General features: G+C 35.1%; 1 protein-coding gene across 17 annotated transcripts in view; it reads left to right on the plus strand.

The window, feature by feature from the left end:
• The window catches only part of RASAL2 (RAS protein activator like 2), a 339,256-nt gene that overhangs the window by 229,522 nt on the left and 88,753 nt on the right, over window positions 1-20,981 (plus strand). For 2 of the 17 annotated variants that reach the window (XR_011996351.1, XM_072733105.1), the window contains exon 1: window positions 9,724-10,506. The exons of 13 other annotated variants lie outside the window; for them this stretch is intronic. Coding sequence is in view for 3 of the 4 variants with exons in the window: in XM_072733105.1 (XP_072589206.1) it covers window positions 10,401-10,506 (106 nt within the window). In the remaining variant the exon portion in view is untranslated. Of the gene's footprint in view, window positions 1-9,563; window positions 10,507-20,981 lie in introns of those variants that run through there. 2 more of the 17 variants (XM_072733104.1, XM_072733103.1) reach the window with 2 other exon arrangements.

A 20,981-nucleotide genomic window follows, 5' to 3' on the forward strand; every position in this document is an offset into this window, starting at 1 on the left:
CTCCCCCTACTTTCTCTCTCTCTCTCTCTGCCCCCAAATAAATAAAGTACTAACCAAAAGGAAATTAAAGAGTTGATAGTGTTTGTTTTTTCAATCAGAGATGTTTTTCTGGGCACATTTACAAATAGTGTTCTAACAACCTAGGTAAAAGTAAATGTATTGAAAGTTTTTGGTACTTGGTTATGGTTTTTAATAGAAAAAAAATAGGTGTGAAACCACTTGATTTTTTTTTTTTCTTTTGAGTTGCTGAAAACATTTCTGTACTACCATATACATTCTCCATAGTCACCAGTACTCATTAACTTCTGTCAGGTACCACATGTCCAAAGTTAAGTTTTCTCTTAAAACCAACTTATTTTCTTCCACAAATGTGTTACATTCTGTAACTTAAAAGACATTTACTTAACAGATAAAAATTGACAGTTTCCATTGTAAAATTGGCAGTAGTAAATTCGTCAAGTACAGTATCAAACAGTCTCATTAAAATGCCCACTGGGTCAAACAACTAGGTCAAATATCCTGAGCAGGCATGAGAAAATATTTTTATTTATTCATTCATTTAACAAATAATGAACACTTGTTTGCCAACCATTACACTAATTAATGTTCAGTGAAATCCTTTTGTTAAGAGATATTTATAAAAAACAATCAAGGGGACCCTGGTGGCTCAGTGGTTGAGTGACTGCCTTTGGTTCAAGCCATGATCCTAGGGTCCTGGGGTCAAGTCCCACATCAGCCTCCCCGCAGGCAGCCTGCTTCTCTCTCTGCCTATGTCTCTGCCTCTCTCTGTGTGTCTCTCATGAATAAATAAATAACATCTTTTAAAAATATATATAAAAAACAGTCAAGCTATCAGAATCATTTATTGGTAGAAAGGAATGAAACAAATTCAAGCTGATCTTTTCATCCCTTCATATTAGAGTCTATGTGGGTCTGACCTCCTGTTTCTGTATGGATCTTTGGATTTGTGCACAATTTGTTTAACCCTGTTGCAGTATCTTAAATCATTGAGCAAATAAAAGAATTTTACTTTCCACTTAATGACTGTTCACTTTCACCCTTCTAACCTCTTTTATAATACCTAAAAATTTTATAGAAAGAAACTCTAATATAGAATGTAGTTAAGAATGTCAGCTCTAGAGTAGAAGTATCTATGTCCTAATTCTCGACTCCCAACCTCTTACTGGCTGTATGACTTTGTGGCTTCTCTAAACCTTAGTTTTCCCAGATGTAAAACGGGAAAAACGTTACTACTACCTCACAGGGTTGTTCTATGTAGTAAACAGGATTAAACATGTAAAGCACTTCATTTATTACCTAGTACATTGTACATGCACAATACATTTGATCTTTTACTTTTCTTGATACAAATGTTCAAATTATTGCTGGTTGTAGGGACAGATTAGAGGAGATATTATCCTAATGGCTTTTAGTGTACTTACACAGTAGTTAAAATCTTACACGTGTAGGTGTATGCATTTGTCTGCCCACTACTCAATAAATATTCAGTAACTTCAGTTGCTTGATATTGTATAAGATGCTAAATTAATAGATTCCAATAATTGCATATACTTTGAGTCACATTAGTTGTAAAGTTCAACTTTAAGAAAAATAATTCTTTTAAGAATTATTATACATTGGGGTGCCTGGGTGGCTCAGTTGGTAAAGCAGCTGCCTTCAGCTCAGGTCATGATCCCAGCATCCTGAGATTGAACCAGGCTTCAGGCTCCCTGTCAATGGGGAGTCTGCTTCTCCCTCTGTCCCCCACCCCCACCCCATCCCCCACCTTGTGTTTTTCTCTCTCTCTCTCTCTCTCTCTCAAATAATCTTTTTTAAAAAAGAATAATTATACATTAGCCACTTTTCTGGATCTTTTTGAGAAGGAATTACCTGTTCATTAACTACAATAGTCATTTATTTACATTTTTTTTTTCCTTGAAAGAATAGCTTTAGTGTTAAGGAATCTGATTATCTTTAATTCTAGATAGTCATTAACTTCCCTAAACAGAATTGCCATTAGTCTTTGATTGGCACATTACTTTTGAGCATCTGTTTTATAATAGTGTTACTACTTTACCTTTTTTTTCCCCCTAACTACTTTACATTTTGATACCTCTTTTCAGCAGAGGACATCAAAGTACCTTCTGTTATATATTTTAAATAGTCATATTAACAGGAATGCTTCTAATAATAATAACCTTCTTACTCAATGGCTTCACATATCAGAAGTATTGCTTCCTAAATCAGAATGAAAGAAAATTTACCTTAGCTTTATTAGTTTTTTCACCCCTAATCATGTAACTTAACATGGCAAGTGAAAACAATGTATGAGTGCATTTATATGTAAAGGTAATATGTATATATATTATATGTAATATATATAGCTCAAAAATTATATATTATAAAAATAGATAAAAAATTTTATAATACATAAAGTTTTTTATGTATTATAAAAATATATAAAAATATATATTATTACAAAAATTATATATTATAACATATGTCATATACATATATATGGTACTATTTAAAGTGTTAAACTGTAATTTTCATAGGATTTAACTCTTTTTATATTTCAGTAAAATATTCTCCTCACTAAAATATAAAGGAAAAGGATAGTTTGGCATTTACTTTAAGCTTTTTTGAGCCCAAAGGTTGGATATATCCAAAGGAATATCAAGATGGAAATGCAGTCGACCACTTTACTTGCCCTTTAGTTACCCCTCTTGAAAACTGGTTATTCTTACTTTCAGTCCTTTATCACAATAGTATATTGAATCCTAATAAGTTTAGTAGTAATCCTTCAAAAATTTGATAGACATTATTTTAATATGATAGACTATTCCTTTGAATTATACTTCTAATCACTACTTGTGATATTTTAGTGACTGTTCCTTGAGGACAATTTGTTTTTCAAATAAAGGACTTCATATGATACTGAAATAGAATTCATATAGTAGATTTTGCACATAGAGGAATATTTAATTTTATTCTTAAAATATCAACCAATATCAGTGGTAAATTTCCTAATTTTGGTAATTGTTTTGGGTTATATAAGAGAATGTACTTTGTTTTGGAAAATACAGACTGAAGATATTGTCAGGAAAGGGCATAATGTCTCCAACTTTCTCAAATGGTTTGGGGAAATGCATATTTTATATATATATATATATATACACACACACACACACATATACATATATACATACACACACACACAGGAAATGACTAAGCAAAGGTAGCAAAATGAAAAGAGCTGAGAAATCTGGATAAAAGATATATAGGCATTTCTTGTACTCTTCTTCCCCCATTTTTATGAATGTGAAACCATATCAAAATATAAAATTACCCCCAAAAATCCATCGACTTTACCAGTTTTAGTTATCAAATTAGGAAAAGATTTATTGTCATATGTTACCTGCTGTTGTTCATTCCTGAGTATCTAGTATTAATCTTTTCTTGTGTGTAAGAATAATACAGCAGGAGTAAAGAGACTGAGTCAGTAGTTTTGGTTTCTTAAAGGATAGAAATCCCAGATGAATTAGGATGAAAAGCGGTGCTTGTAAAATTGGAAAATAACTCTGTTCTGCTGTAGCATTTTAAAATTCTCAGTATAGAAGAAGCAAATTATATAATACATCTTATTTGGATATCCTTTTAAAGTATAAGACTTGTATGCAAAAACTTGTGCAAGAATGTTTATAGCAGCATCACAGGGATACCTTGTCGTATTGCTCTTCACTTTGTTATAATTTACAGATACTGTACATTTTAACAAATTGAGGGGCTGTGGCAATCCCTGTCTTAAGCACGTTTGTTGGTGTCATTTTCCAATAGCATTTGCTTACTTTGCATCTCTTGTCACATTCTGGTAATTCTTGGAATATTTCAGGCTTTTTCATTGTTATGTTTGTTTTACTGACCTATAATCCATGATCTTTGATGTTACTATAGTCATTGTTTTGGGGCACCACAAATTGCACCCGTATAATATGGCAAACTTAATAAATGTTTTGTGTGTTATGACTGTACCACCGACCCACCATTCCTTCCCTTTTGCCTTTTCCCTGGGCCTCCCTATTCTCTGAGACAAAGCAACTTCGAAATTAGGCCAATTAATAACCCTTCATGACCTCTAAGTGTTCAAGTGAAAGGAAGAATTACCTGCCTCTCACTTTAAATCAAAAGCCAGGGGGATCCCTGGGTAGCTCAGCAGTTTAGTGCCTGCCTTCGGCCCAGGGTGTGATCCTGCAGTTCCCGGATCGAGTCCCGCATAGGGCTCCTTCCATGGAGCCTGCTTCTCCTTCTACTGCTCTCTCTCTCTCTCTCTCTCTCTCTCTCTCTCTCTGTCTCTCATGAATAAATAAATAAAATCTTAAAAAAAATAAAATCAATCAAAAGCCAGAAATTATTAAGCCTAGTGAGAAGGGCATGTTGAAAACCAATATAGGCCAAAAGCTAGGGTTCTCGCACCAAAGTTAGCCACGTTGTGAATACAAAGGAAAAGTTCTTGAAGGAAATTAAAAGTGATGTTCCAATGAGCACACAAATGATAAGACAGTGAAACAGCCTTATTGCAAATATGGAGAAAGTTTTAGGGGTCTGTATTGAAGATCAAACAGCCACAGCTTTTCGCCTAAGCAAAAGCCTTACCCAGAGCAAGGCCCTCACTCTCCCACTGAAGATGCTGTGAAGATTGTTGAAATGACAACAAAGGATTTAGAATATTACATAAACTTGTTGAAACAGCAGTGGCAGGATTTGAGAGGATTGACTCCAATTTTCAAAGAAGTTCTATTTTGGTAAAATGCTATCAAGTAACATTGCATAGTACAGAGAAATTGACATGAAAGAGCCTATTGATGCAGCAAGTTTCACTGTTGTCTTATTTAAGAAATTGCCACAGCCACCCTAACCTTCAGCAGCCACCGCCCTGATCAATCAGCAGCCAAAACTGTTGAGGAAAGACCCTCCCCTAACAAAAGCTTACAATTCACTAAAAGGTCAGATGATGCCTTGCCTTATTTAGCAATAAAGTATTTTTTAATTAAGGAATATACATTGCTTTTTAAGATGTAATACCATTGCACCCTTAATAGATTATAGTATACTTTAAATATAACTTTTATATGCAGTGGGAAACTAAAACATTAATGTGACTTGCTTTATTGGAATACTCACTTTATTGCAGTGGTCTAGAGCCAAATCCACAATGTATCTCAGGTATGCCTATATTTGTAATATTGCAAAGTGTAGATAACCCAAATGTCCTTCAGTGGAATACTAGTTGGCCATTAAAAAGAATGAAGTATAACATGGATAAAACTAAGTTAAATCAGGTTCAAAAGGCCACATATTATACGATTTCATGTATATGAAATGTCTAGAACAAGAAAATTCATAAAGATAAAACTTAGATTAGCAGTTGCTATGAACTTAGCAGATGGGAGGAAGGCAGAACGAGTGCTCATGGGTGCAAGGTTTCTTTCTGAGGTGATGAAAATATTCTGGATTTAAATTGTAGTGATGTTCATATAACTTTGTGAATATATTTTAAACTACTTTAAAAGGATGAATTTTATGGTATGGGAGTTGTATTTCAATAAAGGTCATGTAAAAAAATATATATAAGTCTAACAAAGCACTTCTTCCTCAAAGTCTTCCTGTCTAATTAAGGAAAAGAGCCAAAGACCTTCCAGCTTTGCATGATCTGGCTTTTTTTTTTTTTTTTTTTTTTTTTTAGGATTTTTATTTGTTAATGAGAGACAGAGAAAGAGAGAGGCAGAGACACAGGCAGAGAGAGAAGCAGGCTCCACTCAAGGAGCTCGATGCGGGACTCGATCCCGGGACTCCAGGATCATGCCCCGGGCTGAAGGCAGGCACAAAACCGCTGAGCCACCCAGGGATCCCCATGATCTGGCTTCTTGTTGCTTCACCGATCTCATCCCTTTTGGCCCCCCAAGTCAATACAATTTAGCGGCAGTGATCTGACTATTGCTGCTTCCAGGCCTTTTTAGCTTTTTTTTTTTTCCCCCTCTTCCCCCCAAACCCAGCAACCCTTGACTCAAAAGTCAATCACCCAGAGATGCCTTCCCTAGCCAACCTCTAAAATTGTAAAGCTCTTCAACATTACCCACACCCCTTCCTTGCTTTATTCTTATCTTTGGCACTATTCATCCTAACACAATATATATTTTACTTTTTAATTTCATGTATTATTTTCTCTTCCCCCAAGAATGTAAGTTCCACTAGGGCAGAGATTTTGTCTCTTTTATTCACAACTGCATCCCAGGGCTTAGAACAGTGCTTGGCACATTACTGTCACTAATGTTGTTGAATGAATGAACAAAAATCAGAAATATAAGTAACTGAAGAGGGGGCTACATTTTTTTATACCCTTTTTTCAACTGAAATTTAAGTTTTCTCTAGGACTATGAGATTAAGGAAGTGGGAGGAAAGAAATAATTGGGCTTTTACACTTTACTTAAAAGTAAAATAATAAAGACAATCACACAGTTCTTAAAATAAAAAGAAAACTTTATTTGTTCCAGGCAAATAATTATTTCTCATGAAGGTCTGGCAGAGATCCACAAACTTAAGTACTCAGAAAATGTTGACTGATTTGACAGTGGTGGGCCTAAATCAGGGGTTAGTAAACCATGGCCCACAGCATTCATTCATTTATTCATTCAAACAATAAGGTTGTATTAGAATATAGCCATACCCATTTATTTACATGCTGTCTACGACTATTTTCATGCTACCGTGGTAGAGTTAAAATAGTTGTGACAGGGACACCTGGGTGGCTCAATGGTTGAGTGTCTGCCTTCGGCTCAGGTCATGATCCCGGGGTCCTGGGATCAAGTCCCACATCAGGCCCCCCCTGGGGAGCCTGCTTCTCCCTCTGCCTATATATCTGCCTCCTGCTCTATCTCTCATGAATAAATAAATAAAATCTTAAAAAAAAATAAGTTGTGGCAGCAACTATATGGCCCAACAAAGCCTAAAATATTTACTGACCCTCTTATAAAAAAGTTGCTGACCTCTGCTTATCAGCCCTTGTAGGATACAGCACAGTAGAGGAGAGAATTTGGTCAAACATTCAGACATTCAAATTTTATTTGCCTTACTACATGTTACCTTAGACAAGTTTTCTGGTCTTTGATTTTCTCATCTGTAAAAGGAAGATAGTACCTATCCCACTTGGTGGTTGTTTAAGAATTTTTAAATGAGATGTTGTATGTAAAGCACTTAGTGAAGTACCTAAAAAACAGTAAGTTGCAGCCCAATAAATTTCATGTACACACAAATATATTACACATACACATATACACAAGAAATCTAAATGCCCTCAGCCACCAAGCATTTTCCAGATACTTATCACTATTTTAGGAAAATAATGAATAAAAATAAAATTAACAAATGTCAATAATAAATACTTACTACACATGAGGAACATAGTTACCACCAGAATGTATGGGATTTGGTCATTTGTTGAGAAGATCATAGTCAAGCATTATTCCTAACGTCCTACTCACAGTATTGTGGTGCCCTTGACTCATATCTTGGCAAAATGTATAACCTACTATAGAATGTTTACATCTTCACGTAAGTTTTATTGCTTTATAAGGAAAATTTTACATAAGGAGGATTAATTCATGCTATGTTCTGGTTTATAAGTAAGGAAAAATTGTGTGATGCCTTTTATGACAAAATTTCAATCCAGTCTTGGGGTGCCTCGTTGGGTAACTCTCTGTTTAGAGAAACCAGTGTTCTAGTACTGGATTATTTTGAGGATATCTTTATGCCTATACTGCCTTTTCTTTAGTAAAATCAATAAAGTGAAAGATTTATATTTTTCATTTACCAGGTTTCATTTTTTTGTTGTTGATTTGGAGACTAATGGTATGGATCCATCAAGAATATATGGAATTCTTTAGTACTTCTCTTTGGTATATAGAATCACAGTCTCACTTTCACTAATCATTTAATAAACATTTATTAATCATCTTCTGTGTGCTAGGCATTAAAACATTTTTTTTTAGATTAGAAGAGCACAGTTTTACCTTTAAAATGCATAAGGTATAGTAGAAGAAATTAGTATGTAAACAAATAATTTCAATAAGGTAATAGGAACAATAGCAATGAAAGTATGGATAAGAAAGCTATTAACTCTGCCTTAAGGTGTCAAGGAAAACTTGGAGAGTAATATTGGAGCTGAATCTCAGTGAATCAGCTTAATATTGTCAAATATACATGGTAGAAATAATGATACCTCACTAGTCAATCAACAAAATTTTTGACCATCTACTGTGTGCCAGATAATACTGTAGACAGTGGGGATAGACCAATGAACAAAACAGATGAATTGTGTAGATTACTTTGTTGTAGAACAAGCAAAGGCATTGGAAGTGAGGTGGATAGTATAGCTAAGCCAAGGAGAGTCTGGGGAGCTTCTATCAGGAAAGAAGCAGGAGCCACATCACACTAAGAAGTTTCAGTTTGATGCTCTAGGGCAATGGTTTCAACCTGGGGGCTCCAGAGATACTGGTGTATCATAAGGTTCTTACAAAGGGATTATCAATTCATGTTTAGATGCTAAGCAAGTGTAGACTGTGGATTTTGACAAAATGTTTTTTATATACGTCACTACCTTTCAGTTTTATGTAATTATTTTGAATAATAAATTATGGATTTATTTAAACATGAATTCAAAATACCTTTTTATTTTTTACATTTTCTGTCTTCTCAATCGATAATATTTCTATAATTACTTTTAAGTTGCTGTGTGTCAAAATGACAAATTTAAAAAAAAGATCATAAAATATTGAGCCTGATATTTCCTGAAGCTATTAAAACTTTTACAGTAGTAAACAAAACTTCAGTAAATATTAAATGAAGACCTTCTAAGTGCCAGATACTGTTCTAGCCATGTCTGTGTCCTCAGGAAACTTAGAGTTAACTGGAGTCCATATGAAGAACAGTGAAGTCAACATGGATAGGAGTGTCTGGATTCAGGGTATTTTGAGGTTATAACTCTCACTGAAGGCAGACTGCTAGAATCAAAAGAAAGTAGATTATTGGGAACACAGCTAATGTGGTGCTAATGAGAGGAAAATTCAGCTTTCTAAGAGTGTTGTTTTCTCATAGCAAACCTGATCAATCTCCAGAGAACAGGGATATTAGTGATTTATGGGTCTCTGAAAATACCTCTACAGTTTGATTTCTCTCTACCTATTAATGAGGTATAAGCCTGTGAAATAATCTTTTTTTTTTTCGCTTTTTTTTTCTATTTTATTTTAAAAGCCTGTGAAATAATCTTAAATCCAAGCATGTAAATATGTAATATAATTCATGTTTAAAAATCCATCTGTTTCGGACTCCTTCACAATTGACAGTGTAAGTGACAGGAGTTGAAGGACAGTCATTACCTTCGTTGGTGGATCTTTGAACCTTCAGCCCAACTAGCTCACTTCTCTGACCTCTTTCAGATTTCAGCCTTCTGTCCTATTCTCCCTCTCTCCCTCTTCTACCCCCCATCCCTCCTCCCGCCCCTTTTCTTTCTCGCTAAGAAAGACAGCTATTGACTAGAAGCCCAGAGTTGCCCCCAAGTTCCGACCACCGGCTCGAATTCTTATGAAGTGGACTTGTAATATCCTTAATGTTGCTGTTGGCAGTCAGTTACAGATTCCATTATTGTCGATCAATGCCGTCGCCATGCGAGGTGGGGGGAGGAATGGAGGAGGAGGAGAAGAAAGGAGGGATGAGAGCTTCCTATTCACAGATTTATCAACCTGCCTTTGCTTGCAGGAAATCTTCGCAAAGGGGGCTGAGATGCTGTTGAAATAGCTAAAGCAGGAAGGGGCTAGGGGGCTGCAGTTCTCTCTGGGTGACTGAAAGGAAATTTGAAAACCTTTCTTCTTGGAACAAAACAAAATGCTGAATTTGTTCTTTTGCCTTTGTTTTTGTTTGATGATATGCTTTACTTAACTGATTAGCTATTGTGCTGTCTGGTTATCTAAGCTGCTTCAGTGTAGGAACCTGTTTCTTTTTCTTTGAGTATCGTTCTTTATTTTCCTTTGCTTTCTCCTGTCATTAAACACAAATCATTATTCAATTTTATCCTGGCTTCTCTTTCAGGCTGAAGCTTAACACTAAGAGACAGAAGGACAAATCTCCCTTCCCTCCTTTTCTGTCACCCTCTTTTAACCCTCTGTTTCCTTCCCCCTCCCCCCCGTTGTGTTAGATTGATGTCACAGAGACAGAATTCAGAGTGGAGGGAGGATCACATTTGCTCTTTCATCATTACAGCCTAGCCAGCAATTTAAGTGTTGGACCCCCAAGAATTTAGTCTTTGTATCTTTCTTTTCCCATTCCATCATTCAGTAATTGTGTTCTGTATGGAAAAGTTTTCTGGCTGGAGAATGAGTCTCCTTTCCCCCGGTGATGTGGCCGAGTGGCTGGATAGTAGCACGGAAGAGGAGAAGAGCCTTCTGTCATTTCTGGGTACGGTAGGGCTCCGCTTGTTCTTTTAACCGTTTCTTGTCTGAACTTCTCTTACTTTGGGGAGTAAGACCCCAAATTCTCTAAAATCCACTTTTGTATTTTTAAAACGGGGTAGAGGAATTAAGAGGATATGTTTAAGTTGTTTGCTTTTCAAGGTTTGTTTATGTATAGAGAAAGAGGGTCACCAACATTGCCTATGAGAAATAAGAGACAGTTTGCTTTGCTTTAACAAAGAGTTCTAGCTCTGGGCAAAGCTTACTATGTCATCCGGTCAGCTGTTCATGGTATTCAGACAACTTCTACCAGCCAAAATATATTATTGTTTTACTATACCTCTTAGTACAATGATAATGAGGCTTGCCTTGTAAGAGTGGCAATAGGCTTTGTGTGCAAGAAAAGCCAACATATGGATTGAGAAGTAGCTTTTCTGCAAGGTGTGAAATATTTGTAATGTTCATAGAGAAGATTTCTACTGAGTATATAAAATAGGACACATAGACCAGCTGTCATTTAAACTTCCCATTTATGGATGTTTTCTAATAGATTTCTGAAGAAAGCAACTATTGATCATGGAATTATTGATATATTAAATTCATAAGAAAGTTAGGTTATAAATCCATTTGTGTCATCAGTGCAATAGGAGAGCTTGATACACAAATCCTATTTGTGAACACTTTTGTTAGATTAATAATTGCCTTGAAATTATTTTTTATAAATTTGATTTGTCTTATATTTCACTAAATACAGATATACCTTTATTATAAGTGGGCACAATTTATGGTCTTCTAATTTATTCTTCATGAGTATTACCTATAACCTAAGAATAATCTTCTACCATTCTAAAGGGCATCTATCTTTAAAATTTTTTTAATTATATTTAGCATGACTTTGTTTTGTCTTATTTAATTCAATTATGTTGTCAATCTAAACGTTCTATAAATGATTTCTTTTTTTCATGCAGTTTAGGTATAAAGGGTCATCCTAATCAGATCTTTTCTAATTCTGTAAAGACTCAGGTATATATATTTTGATATCAATGCTGCTGTTAATTTGTTTATCATAGCCTCACTTACCTTGGGTATTTGGGTGACTTTAAGAAATATGTGTACCTCTTATCCTCATTTCTCTAAAAGCCTATCCTATTCTACTTGCTTCCCATTCCTCTCCCCTCCACATAAACCGAGAAACATCAGTGAAGAAAAGCAAATACAAATATCCCTAAGTAAAACCAACCACTTAAACCCTATTGCATCATGGGAAAGGAAGGTAGAGTCATCACTAAACATCTTTCCCTTGCTCTTGCATGATATTTTTCTGTATTCTAATTATCTAGCATTAAGATTAATTTACTTCTTTTTTTGGCTATTTACCCCCATTATGTCTAAAAAGAAATCAATCAAATACATAGAGTTGGGCAAATAAAAGGTGACTACAATTTATGCCCTATCCCCACTCCCATCCTCTGTTTAGGAGAGTTAACGAATTCCTCTTTATTCACAAATGTAGGTGATAAAGACAAACGATGTTAGAACATGCTTAGAAGAAAAATGCGAATTCCTATAAATTATCCAACTAATGGAAGGAAACCTTAGCATTTGTAATAGATAAAACACAGGGAAGTCAGTCATGATTCTGCTCAAGGGCCACAATAAGTTTAGTTGCTGAGAGAGTAGACAGCTATGTAACTCCTGCTCTTATTTGGGAGGTCTCCAGACCATTGGTAGCAAACATTTCTGTCTGTGGATAAACAGGAATTTACTAAGTTCTTCCAGAGGAACTAGGAGGAAAACTATCCTAGATATAGCTTATAATAGCTTGAGGATTAAGCAAAGCTCTTATGTCATTTGCTAATATAATTACCATTAATTACAACATGCTTTTCCCATTGAAGATGCCAAAAGAAAAATAAGAAACCTGAATCTACTTTATGGTGAATCTAGGATGAATGGAACCAAAAGAGTCATGTCAGAGAACCTATTAAACTATGCTTTCTTTTCCTAAGGAAAGATTTCTCTCGAAGAGGAGACGAAAGGAAAGTACTTTGTGTTGGTTGGGCTTTACTACTTCACTTTTGAACAATAGCCACTTAACTAATATTCAGGCCTTCCCGTTGATTTAGTGCAATGCTGGTTTGATGCAACTTCATAAAACTGTACTGTACATTATTCTACTCAAAAACCTTCCATGGCTCCCTTCTCACTTATCAGATGAAGTCAAGACATCTTATGCGGAACTTATTCTGGCCCTTCTATTTGACATTCCAATATTCTTTTGAGGGAGGGGCAAAGGAGCCCTTCACTCCACCAAATGGATTAACTTTCTATATCTTACACACAAACATTGCCCTTTGCTACCTTCGCACACGTTATTTCTTCTGTCAGCAGTGTGCCTTCATCCAAATTGAACTTTCGTAACCTTGCCCCCATTTTGGATCTTGCTCATGAACAAGTACCTATTGTGCTAGGTACTGTGGCTAGATACAAAGAGGTATAAGATAAAGCTGTTTGTGAGAAAATGTAGAATTTGGTTGGGGAGAAAAACACGAACTGTGTACAGTTAAGTGAGAAAGATTTAACAATAATTCAAGACAACAACGGAGAAAATAAAGTAGTACTTGATTGTGAAATGATTTATCTAGGCAAAAATTGCCTTGGAAATTTGAAGAAGGGAGATATCATTTTCAATTAGGAACACTGAAAATTGCTTTACAGATAGGATTTAATCTGAATCTTAAAAGATAGAGTAGATTTTTATAGAAATGTAGTTTTCTGTATGGAAGGAGTGTCATGAGGAATATTAAATTATGTTCATGTCTAATGAAAAAAACTGATTTGAAAGGAATGGGAAGTTCATGTAAAGTAGTGATAAGAGACAATATGTGAAGGATGTTTGGTGGCTGGCTGGGTAGGACCTTTCATGACAATCTATTGAGTAACAGCTTTATCTGGAAAGCAGTTGGAAAGAATTAAAGATTATTGAGTAAGAAAAAAATGTGACTAAAATAATTTCTTAGGAAGACATATGTGAAAATATCTAAACAGGGGGACAAGACCAGAAGCAGTTAAACCTTTTTGAAAGCTATTAGAGAGAAGTCTAGATATGGACTCAGTGCTTCTATTTTAACACTTAACTCCCTATGTTATTATTAGTGGTTTCCTTATTTGTTATTAAAACTAGATTGTGAATGCCTTCAAAACAGGGGCTCAGTCTTCTGTCTTTTCAGCACCCAGTACACTCCAGGTAGAGAGGAATATTTACGTACCGAATATCAAAAACTGAGATGAAAAGATGGTGAGATTACAAAGACTGTATCAACAGAATTGCTGACAGATTGGCAGAATGGGGGGGAAAATAAAGACTATTTTGAATTTGGGAGGATGGTGGTGCTATTAACAGAAATTTAAAAGTTAGGAAAGGGAGTCAGTTTCTGAGGGAAGAAGATGAGTTCTGTTTAGATATATTGAGTTTGAGGTGGCTAGTACATATTCAGATAGAAATATAGTTCTAATTATTGGACATGAAGTCACAGGTAGAGAGCGACATTTGGGAACCATCTAGAGAAGAAAGATAGTTCAAGCTTAGCATCTGTGAGTGAACTACTATTGAGAAACTGTCAAGAAAAAAACCGAGGTCAGGAACTGAACCTTGAAGAACACTAGTTGGGAGAGTGGGGTGGGGGTGGGGTAGAGAGGAAGAGGAGATCCAGAGGGAATGATCATAAAAGTAGGTGGAAAGCCAGGATTATATGGTGTGTGGTACAAGTGCTAAGGTAGAAAAAGGCCAGCAATGTCAGTGGTTAGGAGACTTTTTTTTTTTTTTAATTAGGAGACTCTTGGTAACTTGTGAAATTATCAGTTCTATTTCATTCATTAGAGTTGAAGGAAGAGAAGTCAGATTTTATAATATTGAGAAAGACAGCAGATGATGAGACAGTGAAAGCTACAGGTTACATCTCTTACCTGGAGAAATCTGTGACTAATAAAAAGGAAAAGTGCCTTTTTTAAAAATTGGGGAGACTTGTACATATTTTTGGTAGAGAGCAAGATATTGAACCTATTAAAATAACTTAGGGCACAAAATCGTTTATGAATTTGAAAGTGAGTGTGGCATTTAAGAGCACAGAGTTAACCTTTTGAAAGGAGAAACTCATACAGGAATCAAAGTTGCTTGTAGGGATTTAGCAGTGGAAAATAGGGAAGATGAGGGAGATAGCTGCTATGGTATTAATCTTATGGCATTTAACTCACCCAGTCTTGCATTGCAGTTAGTTAATTGTGTACCCACCTAGCACTCCCCTGTTTCTGTATGGTAGGGATTTTCCCTTAATAATTTGGCATCTTCTAGAATAACACTGAAGAGGTACTTAGTAAATAATTTTTTTTTTGAATGAATGAATGTTATTCAGATACTCAAGTTTGAGATTCAGCCATTTTCACAATTATCCAAATTACTCTGTTAGAGCTACCCTTTTTCTACACTATTCTCTATTGTCAGATCTGCAAGTACCATTTAAGGGACGTTGGTAGCATTTGCAATGATTTCAGTAGGTTGTAATTGTGTTTTCCAAATTCTAGAATAAGTAGGAAAATACTCAAATATTTTGTACTACTTTGCATTTTCTAAACTAAATTTAAATGATTTTTTCATTAAGTGAAGTTATTTAAGTGATATAATCATTCTATAAAAGAATATTATAATTTTGGTAAAACCTAAATATTTTTAAGCTTCTAAATGACCCTACTGACTACAGTTAATTATTTGGTATTGGTAGCTATTACCTGATTCCTAAAATCACACCTAACCTCAAGGGGAAAGCATATTCAAAATTTAAAACTCTCATCTCTGGAAAAATGGCAGATATCCTGAAAAGTAACACAGAAACAACTAGAAATGTCATATTAATGAAACAAATATTTTTAGACTGCCTAGTTGACCTCTTCTTAGGAAAGAAAGGAAATCCCCTGGAAGAGAAAAAATAAATATCCAGGTAGTAAATTGTCCTGGGGGTATTTGCCAATCTTGGAATTCCAGAATGTTAAGTTTTAATAGCCACAAGATAGGACATGAGCCTAGGGGCCAAACAAAGTGAAAAATTAGAATGGAAAGTCTCAGGGCACCTGGCTAGCTCAGTCGGAGAAGCATGCAAGTCTTTATCTCTGGGTCCTGAGTTTGAGCCCCACACTGGGTGTGGATATTGCTTAAATAAATAAAACTTAAAAAAAAAAAAAAGAACCAAAATCCTCATCCCATTGTTCCTTATACAACTAGATCTCTTGATGACTGAAAATAAGAAAATAATCTGCTCATTCACAAATCTTACTTATCTTAGACTGGACTACTGGTCAGGGAGGGAAGAGGGTAAAAATCCCTGGGAATTTATAACCACAGTTCTGATAAGGTAAAAGTAAAATTGTGGACAACAATATAGATGTTAGATAGGAAGGGGATAATTGGAACTGAAGTTTTTTAAGATCATTGAATTATTCAAGAGAAGGATAGAAATCAAGATTAGCATTAGGCTTTAAATATATGTGTTAAAATGGTAAGGACAGCTATTAAAAGAATGAAAATAGAGTGCATGATTTCAAAAGCAGAGAAGAAAATGAATTTTTAAAACTTGATCAATCTGAGCAGACAGAAAACCAGGAAAAAAGCATTTTAAAATGTGAATAGAAAAACATAGTAAGATAATAGAAATAAAATCTAACTATATCAGAAAACACAATATTGAAAATGTTAAAAGGTAAAGATAGCCAGACTCCATTTCTTTTCTAATGTTGGAAATGAAAAAGACATAAAGACCCAGAAGGATTAAAAGTAAAAAGTTTAGGAAAAGATATCTTTGGCAAATAAAAGAAAGCTAGCGTCTCCATGAAAACAAGATAAAATGGAACTTTATGTCAAAAACCATTAGTAGGAATAAAGGAGGTCACTACATAAAGATAAAATGTAGAAATTGCTAGAAAGATACAACAATCTTACATTGTATCCAGTAACAGTCTCAAAATTTATAAGGCAAAAATGGACAGAAATATAAGGAGAAACTGATAAATCCTATCCACAAAAATTTGAGAAGACATACCTTTCAGGAAAATTTTTGAAAGAACTTTTTTTTTCTTTTTCTAAGGAAATCCTCTAAATAAAGGATGTAAGACTTTAAATACCAATGTTCCCACCTGTTAGACTCAATAGGAATTCAACTGCCATGCTTAGGGGTTAGCATGACTCTTAGGATTTTTTTGCTGCTTTTTTAATTGAGATATCAGGATGTCAATTTATTCATTTCTGATGAAAAACCGAATTGTCACTGATTAGAAACACTAATGCAAGTGTAATCCAACATTTATTCTTTTTCAGAAGTCAAGCTACATAAGAAATCAAACCATAATAAGTGGTTGATTTTAAGATACTGATTCAATTTCTTTCATGGTTATAGGTTACAAGCCTGCTTATATTCTTCCATAGTCAATTTAATAAATTACATCTTTCTGTAAAATATCCATCTTCTTAGGGAAACTGGGTGGCTCAGTCTGTTTAGTGTCCAACTCTTGATTTTGGCTCAGGTCATGATGCCAGAGTTGTGAGCCTGTATGGGGCTCTGTGCTGGGCATGGAGCCTGGTAAGATTCTTTTCTTTTAAGATTAAGATTCTTTCTCTCCCACTCCTTCTGCCCCGCCCCCCCCCCACCATAAAATAAAATTTTCCTAAAAAGGTATGTGCAAATAAAAAATTTAAGAAAACCAAGCTGAACAGATATCTAAGGAAAATGGAAATGAATAAGAAGATATGAAGACTTAAACCTTATTACATTTACATGTGCTTCTTAAGAACCTGGAGATTTGTGAGATCTCAAAAAGGATGTTGCATGGAAGGAAAAACCTCAAAACTTTAAAAAAAATTTTTTATTTACTTATTCATGAGAGACACAGAGAGTAAGAGAGAGAGGCAGAAACACAGGCAGAGGGAGAAGCAGGCTCCATGCAGGGATCCCGACGTGGGACTTGATCCTGGGTCTCCAGGATCACACCCTGGGCTGAAGGCAGGCACTAAACCACTGAGCCACTCAGGGATCCCATAAAACCTCGAAACTTTTAAACCTAAGCTATCATGAAGCTTCTTTATCAAAATCTCAATTATATCTGAAGATTCAAATTAATAAACATAAAAAGAGTTATTCTTAAGCTTAACTAAATGGGTTCACTTTAATTCCATATGTTACTTAGAAATAACTAGAACATTTATTAATAATTTTACTACATATTAAATTCAACCATGTGAAATTGTATACAAAATACTTCACCACTTAAACATACAAAAAATGGTAATTCTCTGTGACCCAGTGTGTTTATTAAAGGAGGATAAAAAAGGTGTTCAGACTATGCTGAACTATTTTTTAGGTGTTAAAATTTGTAATTATTATCTTTTATTCTGTTTTAATACTCCCTGCAAACAAGCAAGAATTGGTGCAGATGGTTTATGAGAACATTGTAGGGGACAAATTTAAAATGAAGAGAATTCTATTTACTAAAATTTGTTTTATTTAAAAATTGAGGCAGAGATCACTATTATTGAAATCTTGCATTATTCAAACCTTATTCAAAGACAGCAGTTGCAGAACACTGTACTGAGCAGGAATGCAGTTTGTTACCTGAAACTGAAGAACATATAATCAAGTAATTTCAACTTCTACGAATGTATTAATTGGAAATCAAAAAAATGTCAATAATGAGAACTGGTTTTATGGAAGTAGATGAACTAACATTGCTATTGAAGGTCACCTAAGATCTGGCAGATAGATGGAAACCATTAGCAAACATGCAGGGGAATGAATATGGCCAGTTTGAGATCAAAGATCATCTGTCTAAGGCAATTTGTTGGAGAGTGTTGACAGAAGAGTGACTGTGAAAGGTGGGGCCAGGTGGTTTTTTTCCCCATGCCTGACTGTCTAAAGATCTCTAGGAAGGTAATTACACCAAGAAAGTAATGTTTTAGGGAGACTAATCTGTTAATGGAGAGCAGGATAGCTTTCAGCAGAGAAAGAAGTCAGAGAGATCAGTTAGGACAATCTTGCCATGATCTGCATGAGAAGATAAAAAAAGTCCGGGACTAGGGTGATGGATGGTAGTGTAAATAAAGAGGACTAAATAAAGCCAACAGACATTTTGAAAAGAGACTTGGCAGTGTTGGTGGCCTAATGAGTACAAATCAACATCACAGGCTTCTGCTTTTTCTGATACTTTCACTAAGAAGCGATGACCAATGTAAACACTTTTTGTTTTTGTACAGTGCTGTATGTATATTTGGTCCTCAGTATGAGTAAGTTCTTGTCTTTATATTAGAGGCCATATATTTGTGCTTTCAATACTTCTCAATACTGAAAGTATTGAGAACTAGTCTTTTTTAAAAAATTAATTTAAATTCAGTGAATTAACATATAGTGTATTATTAGTTTCAGAGGTTAGAGTTCAGTGGTTCATCAGTTGCATATAACACCCACGGCTTATTACATCACATGCCCTCCTTAATGCCCATCCCCTGGTTATCTGTCCTCCTCACCCACCTTCCCTCCAGCATCCTCAGTTTGTTTCCTATGGTTAAGAGTCTCTTATGGTTTGTCTCCCTCTCTGATTTCATTTTGTTTAATTTTTCCCTCCCTGCCCCTATAATCCTCTGTTTTGTTTCTTAAATATCACAAACTAGTCTTAAAAGACCCTGGTGTAATCAAGGACCAAATATATTTTTTTAAGATTTTAAAAATGAATACTGAAATCACAGTATGAATAAATCAAAGATTATACCTACAATTATATATGAAATGTACCAATAATGAGAACATGTTACGTTGGTTATAGAAAAGCTTAAAGTTCTTACAACTCTGTAAAGTTAGAAGATATAGTACCTTCCAGAGTTGAACATAAAATATTATTCATCAAAATGAAGCTGTGAGATTAAGAAAGTTTTACAAATAACTGGTTTGAAATGCTCAAAAACGTCATTTAATGCTGAACAATGTTTTCATATGTAAAGATTATTCTTTGTAAAACCTAAGATCTTAATGCTATTTATCTATCTTTGTCTCATAGAATTGGCCTAAGTAGTTATCTCTCGTGTACTGAAGATTACTTTAGGAGGATAGAAAGACAGGATTATGTTTTATTTTTTTTTTAATACTTTATTCTTTTAGGGCAGTTTTAGGTTCATAGCAAAATTAAAAGACTTCTCATATATCCTTATCCCCACACATACACGCCCTCCCCCATTCCAATATCCTCAACCAGAATAGTACATTGGTTACAGTTGATGAATCTGCATTGACACATTATAATCACCCAAAGTCCATAGTTTACATTAGGGTTCATTTTTAAAAAATATTTATTTATTCATGAAAGACCCAGAGAGGCAGAGACAGCAGAAGGAGAAGCAGGCTCCCCACAGGGAGCCCGATGCAGGGCTCCATCCCAGGACCCCTGAGCCAAAAGCAGATGCTCAACCACTGAGCCACCCAGATGCCCCAGGGTTCATTTTTGATATTGTAACATCCTTGGACAAATGTCTAATGACATGCATCCATCACTACAGTATCATACAGAGATTGTTCACTGTCTTAAAAGTTACTTACAAATAACTGGTTTAACTTACAAAAAACTGGTTTTTAAAAATCATCTGCGCTCCATCTACTCCACCCCCCCCCCCCCAAAGGTAGGTTATTTTCTGGAGGGCTTTTAATTTTTAATTTAAGGAATCAGTAGTAGTTATTTTTTATAGGTTGTTTCCTGTTTCAGGAAATGCAATCCTTGATGGGCTTTTTTTGCAACAAATTATCCCTTACAGAGTGTGATTTCTTTTTTTTAAATTGTACATGCATGGTGAGAAATGTTAACTAGAGTTAGTGTAGTGATCATTTCACCGTGTATACGAATACTGAGTTTTATGTTGTACATCTGAAATCAGTATCATTTGTATGTCAGTTACCCCTCAATTTAAAAAAAGAATTTCAAGGGCACCTGTATGTCTCAGTTGGTTGTGCATCTGACACTCGATCCCAGGGTTGTGAGTTCCAGTCCCACATTGGGCATGGAGCCTAGTGTTTTTTGTTGTTGTTTTTTAAGATTTTATTTATTGATTGACTGATTTGAGAGACAGAGAGAGGGAGAGTGTGTATGAGTGAGGTGAGGGGCAGAGGGAGAGAGAACCTCAGACTCTGTGTGTTAAACACGGAGCTGGACTCCAGGCCTGATCCCAGGACCTGAGCCGAAATCAAGAGTCAGACACTAAACAGACTGAGCCACCCAGGCACTCCTGGAACCAAGTTAAAAAAAAAAAAAAATTTTTTTTTTTTTAAGTAAAAAAAAAATACTTATCAGATTTACCTAGAGAGGTTTTTTTTAATGTTTATGAGCAGGCTATCCCCTTCCCTCCCTCAGAGGTTGTGATTCAAACACAGGCACCTGTGTTTGATTAAAAGCTCCACAGCT

This window comes from Vulpes vulpes, chromosome 13 (genome assembly GCF_048418805.1).
Source record: "Vulpes vulpes isolate BD-2025 chromosome 13, VulVul3, whole genome shotgun sequence".
In the NCBI taxonomy this organism is placed as follows: domain Eukaryota; kingdom Metazoa; phylum Chordata; class Mammalia; order Carnivora; family Canidae; genus Vulpes; species Vulpes vulpes.